The sequence below is a fragment of the Pollachius pollachius genome, assembly GCF_949987615.1.
Source record: "Pollachius pollachius genome assembly, chromosome: 3".
In the NCBI taxonomy this organism is placed as follows: Eukaryota; Metazoa; Chordata; class Actinopteri; order Gadiformes; family Gadidae; genus Pollachius; species Pollachius pollachius.
This window is the reverse complement of record NC_136936.1, coordinates 16,154,542-16,170,006: the sequence shown is the minus strand read 5'-3', so window position 1 is coordinate 16,170,006 and position 15,465 is coordinate 16,154,542. Positions and strand designations below refer to the sequence as shown.

General features: G+C 42.4%; 2 protein-coding genes across 3 annotated transcripts in view; both read right to left on the bottom strand.

The window, feature by feature from the left end:
• sik2b (salt-inducible kinase 2b) overlaps positions 1-7,094 on the bottom strand; it is a 39,948-nt gene extending 32,854 nt beyond the window's left edge. The window contains exons 1-2 of the mRNA XM_079732013.1: positions 6,608-7,094; positions 2,283-2,399 (exon numbers count right to left, since the gene is read on the bottom strand). Of these exons, the coding sequence (XP_079588139.1) occupies positions 2,283-2,399; positions 6,608-6,745 (255 nt within the window). The 5' untranslated portion in view covers positions 6,746-7,094. The remainder of the gene's footprint in view (positions 1-2,282; positions 2,400-6,607) is intronic.
• Positions 7,095-8,768: 1,674 nt separating this feature from the next.
• laynb (layilin b) lies at positions 8,769-14,449 on the bottom strand. Of its 2 annotated transcripts, none has more exons than XM_079732790.1 (7): positions 14,212-14,449; positions 12,867-13,176; positions 12,178-12,338; positions 11,545-11,589; positions 11,005-11,073; positions 10,404-10,521; positions 8,769-9,723 (listed from the first exon to the last, which is right to left on the bottom strand). In XM_079732790.1, exons 1-7 carry the CDS (start codon positions 14,324-14,326, stop codon positions 9,384-9,386), a joined length of 1,158 nt encoding a protein of 385 aa, XP_079588916.1. In that variant the 5' UTR covers positions 14,327-14,449; the 3' UTR covers positions 8,769-9,383. The 2 variants fall into 2 exon arrangements, with proteins under 2 accessions (XP_079588916.1, XP_079588917.1); XM_079732791.1 differs by having other exon boundaries at positions 14,254-14,449.
• Positions 14,450-15,465: the final 1,016 nt, after the last annotated feature.

Sequence of the window (15,465 nt, the reverse complement as noted above, 5' to 3'; positions counted from 1 at the left end):
TAACTGCTCCGCCATTGACACACACGCCCAGGTAAAAACACACACGCACACACTGCAGCGACACACTCGCCCAGGTAAGACGTTATGTTTTTAAACACGTCGACAAACTCTGCCAGGTAACGCGTTCTGTCTATAGACTGTAGAAATTGCGATAAAATAAGGGAAGAGACAACTTCTCACCTCAACAAGCAACGGCCGGTCGTTCAATTTTTCATATAAAAACCGTTCAAACATCGCACCGACCGGCATATAAACACAGAAGTCACGTGATTCTTAAAGAGACAGTGTCCCTATAACACAGAACGAAAAAATGTCGATAACACAGTAGGGTGAATTATGTCTATAGAGTCCACCACAAGTCTACTTTGTTGCTGAAATGTAATATTTCTCCCCTCCTTGAGCCTCCCGAGATGTCTTTACACTACGTTGCTCAAACTTAATATTTCTCACCTCCTTGAGCCTCCCAAAATGTCTTGCGATATTGATATCCCCCCCTTCCCCCTGTAGACTGTTTTAGTTGTTTTATTTTTCTTATGTTTTGTGTGTATGCTATGTGTGACTGTAGGCTACTGCTGCCTGTCTTGGCCAGGACACTGGAAGAGCTGTTTAATCACAATGATGATTATTATTTTTCAACTAACCAATAGTAGTTGCCTTGCATTTTAAAATGTCAATTCACTTTTCAGACCTGAATAACAGTAAAAGCTATTTAATAATTGATTTGCATGCATAGTATACTACACTTTCCATTGTACAATTACCCCAGTTACCATATATTGACAAATTTTATAGTGTACTCAAATGCTCACACACTAGCTGCTTTCAGACACACGTGTAAGTCCTGATATTCTCCTAATGGGCCATATGTGTGAACAATATATCCTGACATTTGTGCCCTGAAAATCTCCTAAATAATACTACCCCTGTGGTAGTATTTTCTCTGTAGGAAATTTTAATTACCTCATATGTGAATGGGGAGTAGAAAGACTGTATTTCTCACACCACTTCAGTGGGCGTGTTGATGACGGTTCTGCATGTCATTGAGTGGCTCCCTAAATGATATTAAGCCTTTTGTTCGCTGAAATGTTTAAATGTTGGCACTGCTTTTAAGAGTCATTTGTGGTGAACGAATGTTATACGTTGTAAAATGATAAGCAAAATGTTATTATATTATGCGCTAAGAAATTTGAATCATTATCGACTGGGGTTTCCACATTATTGCTATGGGTTAATTACAACTAGAGGTTGAGTGCGCCCAACGTGCGTGCGAAAACTCTAGTAGCTTGCAAAGTAAATGGCACCATTATCCAGTCCAGACGTCATATTAGCCAACTATACCTGAATAAACAGCAACAACTTTGACCCTTTAAAAAGGTAGAACTACATGTCACAATTTAATACTTGAATGCTTAAGAATTGACCTTATAAACAAAGTTCCTTGCCACATCTTGCACTTTGTAAAGCAAAAGGCAACTTTGTATAACTAAGAACACACACATACACACACACCGCTACATGTCAGTCACTCATTAACTTTGCACTGCATATCTGAAAACCGTGCCATGGTGGCAGATACGGCTAGACAGGCGTTGTTTTCTAATGCATTAGAAAATGACCTGGAGCGACTCCTGAGCTGAACACCTACACCGCCAGAGCACCAACGATATGGGGATGGACAAGAACCAACAGCATGATTCATCCTGCTCCACTGTATCGTGAACACACAGGCCGCAATGTCAGGGGTAAGAAGTGGCCAGCCCAAAAAAACTCTTCAAAGTTTCCTCAACTTTACCATTGATGATAAATTGTAAATTATAGAAGCATGTTGAAACCGTTATGTTTGAGGGGCCCCAGGAAGCCTGGGCTTGGACTCCATTAAAGCACAACATGTTAACACCAATTGAAAAAGAGTCAACCTTGCAAAGGCACTTGTAATACGAATTGCACTGCAGCCTTATGAAATGTAGTTTAAAAAACAGCAAGAATTGTATTTTTTCTTCCATTCAACTTATACATGAGGCAAGATTGCTTTAATAGTTTTTGAGGGAGAGGTCAACGAAGAACTAACAAGATTGTTTGTATGCTGAAAGAAATTTAACTGGTAGTAGAGTAGTTGGTGATTTTTTTGACAATAGAGCCAACTTGAATTCGGCCGATGTGAATAAGGCAGATTATTACCCTATGGTAGGCGATCAAGCCAAGCCCCCATATCCCTGCACATGTTCATTTAGAGTTGTGTCCAATTAATCCCATGATCTGGAAGAGGTAAACCAGGGGCCTACCTGGTACAGCTTGATAATGTGTTGATGGTCCAGCATCTTCATGATCTGGACCTCTCTGTAGATCTTCTCCAGGTTAACAGCATCCAGCTGGGTCTTGTCGATTATCTTGATGGCCACCTACAAAAAGAGCAAGTGTCAACAACTTCAAATTTGTTCAAGTCAATGTTTATCTTGATAAGTAAATAGAGACCTGATTCTTGGGACTGGATGCTACGTTTGTGGATGCTGGATGCTGCATTTTTGCTTAAGAATAAACACAGAAGCTCCCTTAGTTTCAACACCCCCTCCCCACACACACACACACACACACAAAATGGAGATATAATGATGCAAATACGTAATTAAATGGAAGTTAGGCTCAGCTATTCTCACTCTTAGGACTCAAGAGAATACAGAGTTGTGTTTCTCTATAGTGCCGAGTCAGATGTAGCGACATGACTGCACTTTGTCAGCCCGATCTTGCAGAATTCAGATGACACACATCGAAGGTGAACTTATGGTTCATGTGACAAGCGCGCACACATGCACACACACACACACACACACACACACACACACACACACACACACACACACACACACACACACGTTACAGCAAGTCCCTATTATTACTTGGTCAAATGCCTTGACTCCTTTTCATATTAAGAAAAAAAAAAAATCAACGTCCATACACCGAAAAGCTCAGAGCACAGAAAAACACAGATATAACTTAAACACATTTCTCTGACCATCTTGTGTTTTCTTTGTGCGTGAAAGGCAATATTCACAACCCTCTTCAACAGTATTAAATAAAACACTTCAGAAATGTCTCAAATCTCACCGAACCAAGCCGGAATGAGTAAACAACAACAGACCATTGATGCTATCTTAGTATTCACAATAGTTTGCAGCAAGCAAACTGTAAACAAGAATCAATGACTCTACCAAACATCTTCCTCAACTCTGTAGCCAATGAAAAGTTGTCCCTAAAGTCAGCACACTGAAATTACTTCGATTTCTAGAAACTCCTAGCTTTGGGTGGCATCCCACGTAGATATGCACCAAAAACAATGACAGCCAGTGCATATCCTGCTGTATATATCGTGAGACATTACAACAGTGGGAGTATGGCCTGATGAATCCATCTGATGAAGCATCACATGGGACTGTAGTCTGTCCTAGCTCACGAATCGACTATTTAAATCATTTGTGGCTTAATTTCTTGTCTTTACAATCCTATGAAATGTGTCAAATTTTCTTGATACATTTAAACAAAACTAGTCAAAAGCTTATTCTTGCAAAACAAAACAAAGATGCTTACATTGTATAATGACACTGTTGGAGAATGTACGTAGCATTGGCTGGGAAACTCTCCAATAATACATAGAAATTCTGTTGTCATTATCAGAAGAAGTGCACACACAGACACACACGAACACACACAAACACAGGGCATCGTGAAGGCAACAAGGTCATTAGAGGTTAACCAATTGGGCGAGGAGGAATGTTGTCAGTGGAATGGACCGAAGGTTATCAATGGGAAGACAGATGTTAGTGAATATTAACAAATGACTGGTAACAGAGCCTGCAGTAGGTTGAGCCAAACCTGCGATGGCACAATTAGTAAACCTACAGTTGAAAAAAAATAAGAGGCTGACCATTATGTACATAATGACTCTGAATGACACAAACATCTTTCGGCCATTTGTTTTTTAAAAAAGCAGGTAGGTTAGGAAGTAGGTAGCACTGGGAGATTTTTTTAATTTTAATTGATCAATTTCCATTTTTCCTTTCATACGGTTTGTGAAATGAAAAACTGTGAAAAGTTCTAGACTCTAGGTTTTTGGCAGAAGTTCTTGGAAGGAGTGTTGGTGTTATGACCAACGAGATCTTTGTAATATTTTTTTTGTAACGTTGTTATATGACCTTTACAATGTACGTGAAATGTGCCACACACTTTGGCGTTATACTGAGAAGCTTAACCCTTTATCGGACGGCTCCACACGTACCGTGACTTAACGGTACACCATAGGTGTCCGGGAAGCCTAACCCTCTCTCGGATGCAATTATCTAAATCAACAGCTGTCCAGAACAAGCTCCACACATCCAAGTAAGCGTCTGAGGAGCTTAACCCTCGGACGCTGCAGTCAACCGCTGCCCAGAGAGAGCTCTGCACATCCAAACACACCTCGCCGCAGGCGGACCTTGGACATGACCTTCAAGAGAATTCTAAAAGGCACTCTGGGGTCTCTTGAAGATCGTTACCTGTATTCACAAACAGTTTGCCTGAGACTAGCATTCACATAGGATTTTACTCCTGTTTTTGCTAATTGGGTCTTATTTCAGTTACAGTGATAAAAGGCAAAGACTCCTGTGGTGACAATCATTTTTGAGATATTACAGCGATCATTGGGAACACAGCCAACCTGTTCCAGCACTTGAGACAGAGACACGCAGTGGAATGGCAGGTGTGTGCAGCACCACAAGATGCAGATGCCAGCTCAAACCACAAAGCGCCTGCAAAAAGGCAGGTAACCTTGGCATCGTCATTCCTTTTGACAAGAAAGAGCCCCAGTGGCGGACGATCACAGATGCGGTGACATATTACATCGCAAAAAACATCGTCCCTTTTAATACACAGTACAAAAGGGGTTTAGTAGGCCGCTGCAAACGGTGGACCGTATATGTTGGTAATTTTGCTCTTCAAGGAAGAGGTTTAAAACGAAAAATGTCAAAAAAAAGTTAATAAAAAAACAACATTATATTTTTAGGCTAAATCGCCCAGCCCTAGAGTTAGGCAATGCACACAAAGGTAAACCTATCAAGAAATGCATGTGTGCATGAACACACACACACACACACACACACACCCACACACACACACACGCATGCACACACACGGACACACAGAGCGTGGGGAATTTAGTACTGACACACTAGGCCAACATCTCTTCACCCAGGCTAATTCACAAGGCAGATGGGCTCACATTTAGTTGATAGTCAGCCTCCATGCCTGACCTTGCACAATGAAACACACAGCCCGTCGCTGGCCAGAGGGCTGGTCCACCGCAGCAGCTGCTATCCTAACTGACCATTGCTGAATGGCCGTTGGGCTGAACTAACGCTACATTACTTCTGACACTAGTCTACGATGATCCAAGCGGGGTTTGCCCGCCCTGGCCCCCGTATAATTTGCAACCTGTTTCTTATATAATGACAACATCCATTTCTGCTATGAAATCCCCTCCCTATTTCCAGGCTTGAATGTGATCGTTTACATTCTACACCGGCTATCTTAAAACTGCCCCGTTCCACTGTTTCCACCACAGCCATAAATGTATTGAAAACTATTTCACTGCAGTCGTTGAACTAACTAACTCCAATCAGCCATGACTTATTCAATCCAGTTACTTCCTCTTTCTAAATGCACTTGATCTATGGAGAAACATGCAGGAACATATGTAGACATAATGCCTTTACGTGGGGTGTGGATTACAAAGATGAATGTTGGATTGAAAGCTATATGGTGCGCCTCTAATTCCTAACCAATCGGGACAAATTATTGGGCGAGTTGTTATTATTGATGCACACCATTTTTTATGTTATTGGGACAATACAATTGCAGGGAAAGTTCCACAGGGCAGGTTTAGGTTGACACAAGTCACAAGACTTCTATGGTTGTCAAACAATGTGTTCAAATGTATATTAACCATGCATTAACCATATATAAACAACCTAGACGATTATCTGAATTAAACAGACAATTGTGTGCATTATTCATGCATTATTGTGTGCTTACCATAACTGAACACTTTCCAAGCTTGGCATACTCAATGTCAAGTAGGCCTACCTCATACAGCTCTTGGCACTGCTGACACACATACCGACTACATCACATCATATTTCCTATTGCATAACATGACCACCGACCCATGCTGGCTTCCGAATGAAGAGCTCATCCTTTTTTAAAATGCAACTGTATTATAGAGTGACAGATCATAACAACATTGCTTGTTCGCCAAGCAATGTGCAACCAGTGACTGAACCCAGCGATGTGATAGTTGTAGAGAACATGCACTAACTTGGGCGCTGTTAGTGCACCAGCTGGAGGTCAAAGGGTGTGCTGGTGAGTTCCAACAGCCTTATGCCTGGAGGGTAGCTATTAAAGCTTTATAGCGTAGTTATTACGAACAGTGTTTTTATTAGTGGCATAACATGAATACATATTGGTATCGTCCTCGAATCAACGGGGTTGTCATGAAAGAAGTGTACAAACTTATGTAACTGTTGGCCGGTCGCCTGTGTTAGCCCTTTAGGGTGAACAGTTCTGCCGACATGCGACTCACCTCGGTTTTGGTGATCCGATGTCGAGCCAGCTTCACCACCGCGAAGTTGCCCTTTCCTAGGGTGCGCTCGATGTCATAGAAGCCCACGCGGACGGGACCCCGTACGGCTGGTTTCTGGAGCGTGTCAGCCATGACCATGCTGGTCTACACGGGACTGGTGGAGGAGCAGACGGGAGCCAGACAACACGGGCTGGGACGGGGCTCGCCGACTGGAGCGCTACAGATAACGCGGAAAGGAAAACAAACCGCCCGCCGCCGCCTCCGCCACTACTGCCGCCAGAAATACGTCCATTAATAAAGGACAAAGTTGATTTCTGTGTAGCCCGGCCCGGCTTGAACATTAAAGGGGCCAACTCTTCTTCAGCAGAGCGAGACGAAGCAAGTCATTTGCCCGGGCTGTCACGCCACGTTCTTCAATACAATAGAGCTATAATATTTCAGTCTTGGGCACCTCTATCAGCCAGAGCACACGAGTTACTTGCAAGAGGCATCATGTTCTCTGGTTGACGTACATTGACGTCAGAGCCATGGGGGTATTTGTACAGGGGGCGGGCCTCCGAAGCCGTTCCACACTTCAGTGCCAATTGGTTTCCAAGACAACCAGACCTACCTCTTACGTCAACCGGTAAAATTGCTATTCTAAAATCTGTTTGCTCGCCCGACCGTGATTGCATGCATAGGTAACTTTGAAGTTTGGCCCCGCAGGTGCTTAGCATGGTATTTTTCTTCTCGGATAACAAACTGTGAATATTATTGTAAATGAAGTGGTCATTTTAACAATTTTGCTGTGCAACTATACCAACACATATTAAGGTAATTATTGTAACTTGACCTGATAATATTGATTATTTTATGGCATTACAATAGAGCCAAGCATTTCCTCAATGAGTCAAGGTTCAATGTCTATTCTGTTGCAACATTTGAATGCATTGTCCCATTGTAGGTTTGCCTACCACTAGTGATCAGTATATTGTCACAACTGCATAACAGCGCCCTCTGTCGGTAAATAATCACAATTTAAATTTGAAGAGAAATTATAACAAAAGCTAATTGATAAACCATCCAAGTGATGAACAAGTTCAACCACTTACTACTGACCACATCTCCTCACACAACACTCTCACAAGCATAGAAAATAGTTATCCCTCAATCACACACGCTAACACACACACACACCATTATGCAATGTGCATCCTCAAACAAACCAACTGTCCAGCACTAATGAACACACACATACACACACACACACACACAATAACATCATGTGCACATTGCGACCATGCCTGTGTTCTCCCCTGCTCTCACAGCGTCAGTAACACAGAGAACTATTGAGTGCTAAGTGGGCAGGCAGGCCAGTATTCGGCCTCCACTGTCACGCATACACTTCCTGAACGAAAGAGTTCCAGATGTGCTTTTGGCATTTCCTGTCCAACATCCTCCAGGAACACACTCGCTCTGCCTCTCCTTGCAGGGCCCTCTAAGCCCTTGTCACCAAACCACAGCTCCACAGCGACTCTGCTTTTACCTTTCATACCTCTCGTTCACACCCACCTCTCCCTCTTGAAGAGCTGTAGCACCCCAACCTGTACCACAGAGATATTGTTTATAAAGCAATCTTGTGTGTTGATGTGTGAAAGCTGAATTTGTGGTAAATAAAAAGTGTGGTTTATCACCAAAAAACTTGTCAATCTTTATATGTATGTATATGTATATGTGTTGATTAAACCCCACATTCAGGTTCGGTCGACCCATTCCAGTGAGCTCTGAGCTTTACTGCAGCAGTGAACGGTCATATGTCATCACAGTTTCCCTGTTCCTCTCTTGCTCCTTAACACCAGCCTTCGAACAGCAAGGAGTGGCATAATACTGACAGTGCTTTGTAGGCTTAAATTGAGAGACACAATAGACATCAAGAGACCTCATACCCATGGAATACATCCAGGACAAACCCATGGGTTTGTCCTGGAGCTATTTTCTTCATCATGTCATTACTTTAAAGGGATGAATGATCTTGGATTGATCGTTAAGACGTTTGCTCATTTCCGGTGATTGATATGCATCAACCATACCATGCCCACAGTATGTCTGTGTCCATGAACCAAATCACATTATTGGTCCATTTATTCAAATGTAAGAAACACATGTATATAAGAAGACACAATTGCTGTGTCTCTTTTATTGCATACACTTACTTTTGTTGTGATGTTTAACTAACACTGCCTCATGAGAACTTGATACAAAAACCCAAACAAATAAAATACTCCTTACTTCTGATTCCTACAGTCCTGAACCAATACTGCTTGTGTGTCACTGTGGAATAGCAGTGCCCCTGCTAAATTAATACTGGAAGAGATGTGTCATATTTTCTTTAACTGGATGATGACTTTATCTAGGTGGGTTTGAAATGCATATTAACCATCAAGACAATGTAATGATTAGACTTCAATCAACCCTGTCCAGCTTTCAATTCAGATTCCCCACTGAATCTTTAAAGCCTGCAGTTGAAATCAGAACAACAGACTTAAAACAATGAATCCAGTGGGATTCACATCTTAGATCATGGAATTAATCGACTTGGACTTGGAAACATACAATTAGTATACTGGACACTTTATATCGAACCAAGTATAGTTTATAGAGATGAAGAAGGCCGGAAGGGGGGGGGGGGGGTATTGAGAGGGGAGTTGATAGCCATACATTCCGGAGTGGGGCATGAGTCACTGGAAATGTGTGTCCGTCTGGCTCCCACACAGACAGGAGCCAGCCGACAGCGGGTCTATCCGTAGATCTCGTTTTCCACCCAGCCGGCGGGCGGACGCGAGCGCCGGCCCTGCTGTCTGCAGATCTCGTAGATGTCGTTGGTCACGAAGCCCTGCTCTCGCTCAGGGCACGGCAGGTTCTCGTAATCGTCACACTGTGCGCTATCCGGCGAGGAAGCGTAAAAGTACATATTTTTGAGGTCTGCCAACGTGGTGCAGCTGTCCGGGTTGGCGTAGTGGAGCTTGGTCACGTCGCTGAAGGCGTACGGGCCCTGGGTGACGCACGGGTCTTCTGCTGCCGCCGCCGCCGCCGCCGCCGCACCGGGAAGGTGATGGGGGTCCGTGGCCGGTTTTCTCCTGAGTTAGCACAGGATGTGACATCATGGTGGGGTCACCGCATTAAGATTAGGAAGGAGGAGAGGAAATAATATTGCAAATCATCGTGCCTCAGTTACAATAACAGACTACTATCTTCCTGTCTGACGTGTAACTGTGTAAAATGATCTAGATAAGGAGGTTTTTTTTTTGTATATATACTTTGAAGCAAAACATGTTAGAGGCTTGTTTATATTTTATGAGTCATAACATATTAACAATGCAAGTTCTTCCAGGCAATTGACTTGTTTTCAAATATCATGAAATTATGTTACTTTATGATGGCCCATCCAGTCCTACCTTTTTCTTAGTTTTACCAGGGGAAGTTTGATCGGTCGATTCTGCCAGTTATTGTGGATTATTCAAGTGGATTACGCTACATCCATATCTGACTTTTTCGAGTTTGAAAAGGTGTTAAGTATTTCTGTAACTTCACAGTGAACACATAAGACGCCTAAGAGATACTTTAAGAGAATATGTAAAGAATATAATATACTTTACATTTTTATATTCTTTTACTTTGTTTTGTTTTAATTGTTTATTTGGGAAATGTAGAAAAAGCAATCAACATTTTTGCTTGGTTTGTGCAAGGAATGAAAACCAAAGAGAATGCTAGAATATGATCATGAATGAAATGGAGGAAATCATGAAAATATGATTACCTTTTAGCAACCCGACTGTAGCACAGAAACCCTGTTGCCAGCAACAATAACAGCAGTAGTACAGGCCCAGCCACACAGAGGGTGTAGTAAATGTACAGAGCGTTGTCTGACAGTGACACTGCAACAGAGACGACCCATATTGTCACCCAACACTCAAACTGTTCAAATTATATTATTATTATTAAATTGAAGACACCATCGAAGGAACTTTGCCTTGCACAACTGTTGCCTATTATTCAACAGTTCAACGAATGACATAGTAGCAAAGTATTGACGACAGCATATACAAACAAAATTTCAACAACAATATAATATAATAATGTAGCTTTATCAATAATTTAGTAACATATTTCCGCTTCCCGCTCATAGAGATAGAGTAGTCTTCATTATCCCCTTGAGGCAGTTTGTTTTGCAGCATAGAACTAATGCCAAAACAATAGTGTGGCTTTCTTTGCAACAACACTAATAACAACACCTCCTATGGATTGCTATTGCCATTATCTATTTGTTTTTTTGTGTTGACAAATAACATTTTGTGGATGTATTGTCTCAAGAATAGTAACAGCATCATGCTTGATTAGTATCAAACATGACTTCTCACCTGAAGGTTCAGGCAGTGCTATTTCAAGCTCTTCAACGCTTTCTGTTGTTGACGGCTTCGGGGATGTCACTGGCACAGCGGGAAAAAAATGAAGAATATGAATAAGAAGTATATGAAAGGCAAGCTATTTTATCTGCTTGTAGCATCATGTACATGTGATATAATACATATATTTATATATGTAAACACATCTATGTAAAACTGGTACATCAAAGGCTATCCAGTCAGGTCCAATGAACCTCAAGTCCAGCTCCCTCTGCAGTCACCTCTGTACTCTGAAGGATATTTCATGTTGTCTTCAATAGCAACAAGGTTGTTTGATTGTAACCACTAGAGGTCTTCCTCTCCAGATGAAGAGTGGGAAGATAGGACATTAAGATGTCAGAAATGACCGAAGCTGTTCAAGGATTTGTTTGGAATCTCTTTTATCAGACTAAATCATTAAATTTACCAGAATGAAAAAGAAAAAAAAATCAATGTTTTTCTGAAGACTACTTCAAACTAAATGGACAATATGGGTGTGTGCTGTTATAAGTGTACCTGTGGTTACAGTTTTCCCCATCTCTGTAAATGCAGGTATTTTTTCTGTGAAGAGCAAGAAAACAAGAAGGAAAGAAAATTGAGAAACTTATAAAAAATGTTGACTTATATATTCACTTAGATAGTTAACTACACACCAACCAACCAATAACTAATATATTGGTTGGTTGGCATTAATAAGTTAATTTGTCTGTAGCAATCATTCCTAAAACCATCAAATGGTGGTCAGGGGAGGATAAATGTGTGTGTGTCTGTCTGAGTGTGTCTGCGGGTGTGTGTGTGTGGGGGGCGGGGGTATTCGGTTGCACAGAGATGCACTATAATAATTGTAGGTTATAACAGGTATACCTGGTATTTAAGCACTCTCAGCTAATGTTTTTCCACGTGTCCAGCTGCGTGTGTGCTTGCCTATCAGAGGGTTTCCAGTAAGTGTGTTGAGAAAGCCGTGACTTTCTAAGGCTAACATTTACGGCCAACTAAAGCACTAGGTTCTCAAAGGCCCTTTTGACCTTGTCTCACATGTAAACAAGGTCAGACAGGATTTGACCGAGGGACTTGTCACAGGCAGGCCCAGTTCACACCCGGGCCTACCGTCACATGAGAACCGTGAGACAGCGACGGCAGCCCACCAACCTGCCAGCGCATATTTGCAGACATAGTTGTTCTTGGAATTGCAGTTGTCATCGTTCCACTGGAAGAGGAAATGGCCCTTCTCATCAGGCGGCGCGGACGGTTGGTGGTACAGGACGGTGCACATCTCAGCGCCGCATGACGGCTCATCCCAGTGCCAGTTCCTGCAGGCAGCAGGTCAAGTTACTGTCTGGTACCATGCTATACTTAACACATCACCACCACCACCCACACTTAAATGACCACTGTGGATAGAAATATGCGGAGGAGAGATATACTCTCTTGAACTAATTATATGTCAACGCCCATTAACAACAATTTCCTGGGATTTCCTTTTCCCTGGGACCAAAACTAGGATGGGGCTGCAAAACATCTGGAGTTATGTATTGCTCTATTCCAATCTTGTCTCTAATTTAGGTTTTAATATCATGGATGAGGAATCCCAGCTCAGGTTTGACTATGTATCATGGTTCAGTTTAGCTACATTTCAATCTGGGAGAACAAAGAAAACAACAATTTCGAGAAAATCCTTTTGATTTCATTCTGTTTTTGTTCATCACCAATTTGAATCTTCCTACTGTAGCATTACTCCAGCTTTCACAATTAATTTAGCGACCAGGACTCTCTGTCCTCTCCTCCTCGGCCAAAACAAACAACACCAAGACACCAAGGCCAAAACCCGCGTCATCCACCTGAACTTGGCTCTGCTGCCGTCCAGCCAGTAGTACTGTGACGGGCAGGCTGGCGGTCTGGCGCCGGCGGGCCTGCTTCGCTGGGGGTTCCTGCGCAGGCCGATCCAGTAGTCCCCCTCGCCCACCTGCAGCTGCTGGATGAAGCGCACCACCAGCCGCTGCTCGCTCTCCGTCTCGATGCTGAGCAGCTCGCCGCCATCGGAGCGGCAGGCGAGGCGGGCCTCCTCGTAGGTCAACCGGCCCCGGCTGTCGTGGACGTAGAAGACCTGGTAGCATGGGCGCTCCGTCCCCCGGCGACAGATCCGGTGGCCTGGAGACAGCATGGGGGAAGAGACAGAGACAGAAGAGGAATAAGACGCGACTTATGACGTACATGTTTAATTGATCATTACAGTTATAAATATTTGATTGATTACATTTTTTTGCCGATGTGTGGATTATAGTATTGATCCACTAAGCATTCAATCAGTAGTAATAATAAAACTACAGTAACACTTTGTTTAATTTTAATGTCCTTCTTCCTATGTTATTTTGCTAATACTAGGTTAAAATCCATCTCTGTTTGAGACTGTTGAGACCATGGGTGGGGTTGTCATGAGATGTTACTGAACCGTATTAGGGAGGGTTGAAACTAAATTAGGCCTAGTTGTCCTGCCAAGTCTTCCCAACTTCCTGCCATGCATTGTCAGCAGAATCTAAACAAGAGAGCTCCAACATCTTAGCCTGATTAAAAGCTAAATACGTGGACAACAACAACAACTTGAAAGATTCTGAGCTTGAGAGGTGGTTATCGGTTATCTTGGTTACACGTGTGTTCTTGGTTTGGGATATCAATTGAGGTTATTTTGGTTTGTACACAAAGTAAAAATGGTGAAGTTGTCCCATTGTGTTGACGCATCGTCTCTGGTGAAGGCTAACATGTGGTCATTGTTGTTTTTCTAAGTTGTATCTTTTAAAATGGGCCTTGAAATGATTACAATAACCATTAAAACAAGTGCCAAGCTTATGTCTTATCATATTTATTTATAGGATTTTCTCCTAAAAACCACTAGAGCAGCTTTCAAAACAGATGTTTGTGTAAATCATGATTATTTGAATATGCGATTCTTTGTTTTACGGCTGATATTGGAATACTTTGATAACGGCAGAGTCTGCATGAAGTACAATACACATAAATTGGTTCAAATCCATTCTAACACACCCAAGTGTGCGCACAAAGTACTAAAATATGCATATTTAGTAATAGCCTCAAAGATGTATTTATAGCCTGTTGCATATTGTCAACAATTCTTCGAAGTCAATAAGTCATTTATAACAATGCATGCGCTGGTTTCACGACACTTACTCACTAGTCGTCTGTCATGAAGTTGATATCCTAAGATCTTACCACTGATTTTAGACGCACATCCCGGGTAGAGGAAAACGGCGAAAACGGTGCCAAAAAGTTTCATAAAATCCATTTCTACATGTTCACTCTTTGTTCTCCTGGCGACACTTTTACCAGTAGGCTACAAAGTAACATTTGCAGCGACTTTTGCACGGCTGTTTGGGACGAAAGGGACCAGGGTTTGTCCAATCAAAGCAGGCTCGGCGGTAGGCAGGCGTATGGCGCCTATGGCGCCCAGTCGCCCACTACGTAGGCTACAACTGAAGAAAAAAAGAATAGATCGAATAAAGAAAAGATATATGTGTCTAAAAAAGATGAATAAAATAATAATATTGTGAATAAAAAGATACATACAAAAATGGCCATATGTTAACAAAAAAACGTGTAGGCCTAAGTGTTTAGTGTAGCATCATATTCTCCTATTGCATAATGTTATTCTACATTTTCAACAATTGGCGTTCGTCTATTTTCACTAGTACACAAATGCCATTCCTGTTGCTTTAATTACATTCAAACGCATGCACTCTTGTATGTGCCTATCGTGATAACTGCAATACTGAAGTAATAACAAAAAATGATTTTGCCTAATGTGCACTTGCAACACGTAAGCACACAAACAGAACCAGTTGTGTGCAAGGGGAACAAAGCTTACATAACAAACCAAGAAAATAGAAAGACACAAAACTATTCACTAATCAACTCTCTGTCTCTCTCTCTCTCTCTCTCTCTCTCTCTCATGCACACACAACCACACAGACAAACACGCACACACACACAAACACACACACCCAGCCAGACACCCACGCAAATACACACACACACACACACACACACGCACGCACACGCACACACACGCTACATCATTGTCACTGTCTTGGTAGGAAATGCATGTTCTTTTGGTGAGGAAACATACAAACAAACGGGCCAATGTTAGCCAGTGGAGTTCTGTTGTTGTGCTTCATAACGTGGCCCAGGGTGAACTATGGCAGTAGAGTTGGAGTTTTAACTGGAAAAATCTCTGTAATGGAAATCTCTCTCTTTCTCTGCCTCTCTCTTTCTCTCTCGCTCTCTTCGCCCCCCCGCTCCCTCTCTCTCTCTCTCTCTCTCCCTTTCTCTCTCCCCCCCATCTCTCTCTCTCTCTCTCTCTCTCTCTCTCTCTCTCTCTCTCTCTCTCTCTAGTTTTCTTTCCCTCTGTCTCTCTATCTTCTCTCT

Coding starts and splice junctions, on each gene's coding strand:
- laynb (XM_079732790.1), bottom strand. CDS start 14,326: ATGGATTTTATGAAACTTTTTGGCACCGTTTTCGCCGTTTTCCTCTAC. Junction 12,339..12,866: donor GGCAGCAGAGCCAAGTTCAG/GTGGATGACGCG, acceptor TGCTGCCTGCAG/GAACTGGCACTGGGATGAGC. Junction 11,590..12,177: donor CTGCAAATATGCGCTGGCAG/GTTGGTGGGCTG, acceptor TGCTCTTCACAG/AAAAAATACCTGCATTTACA.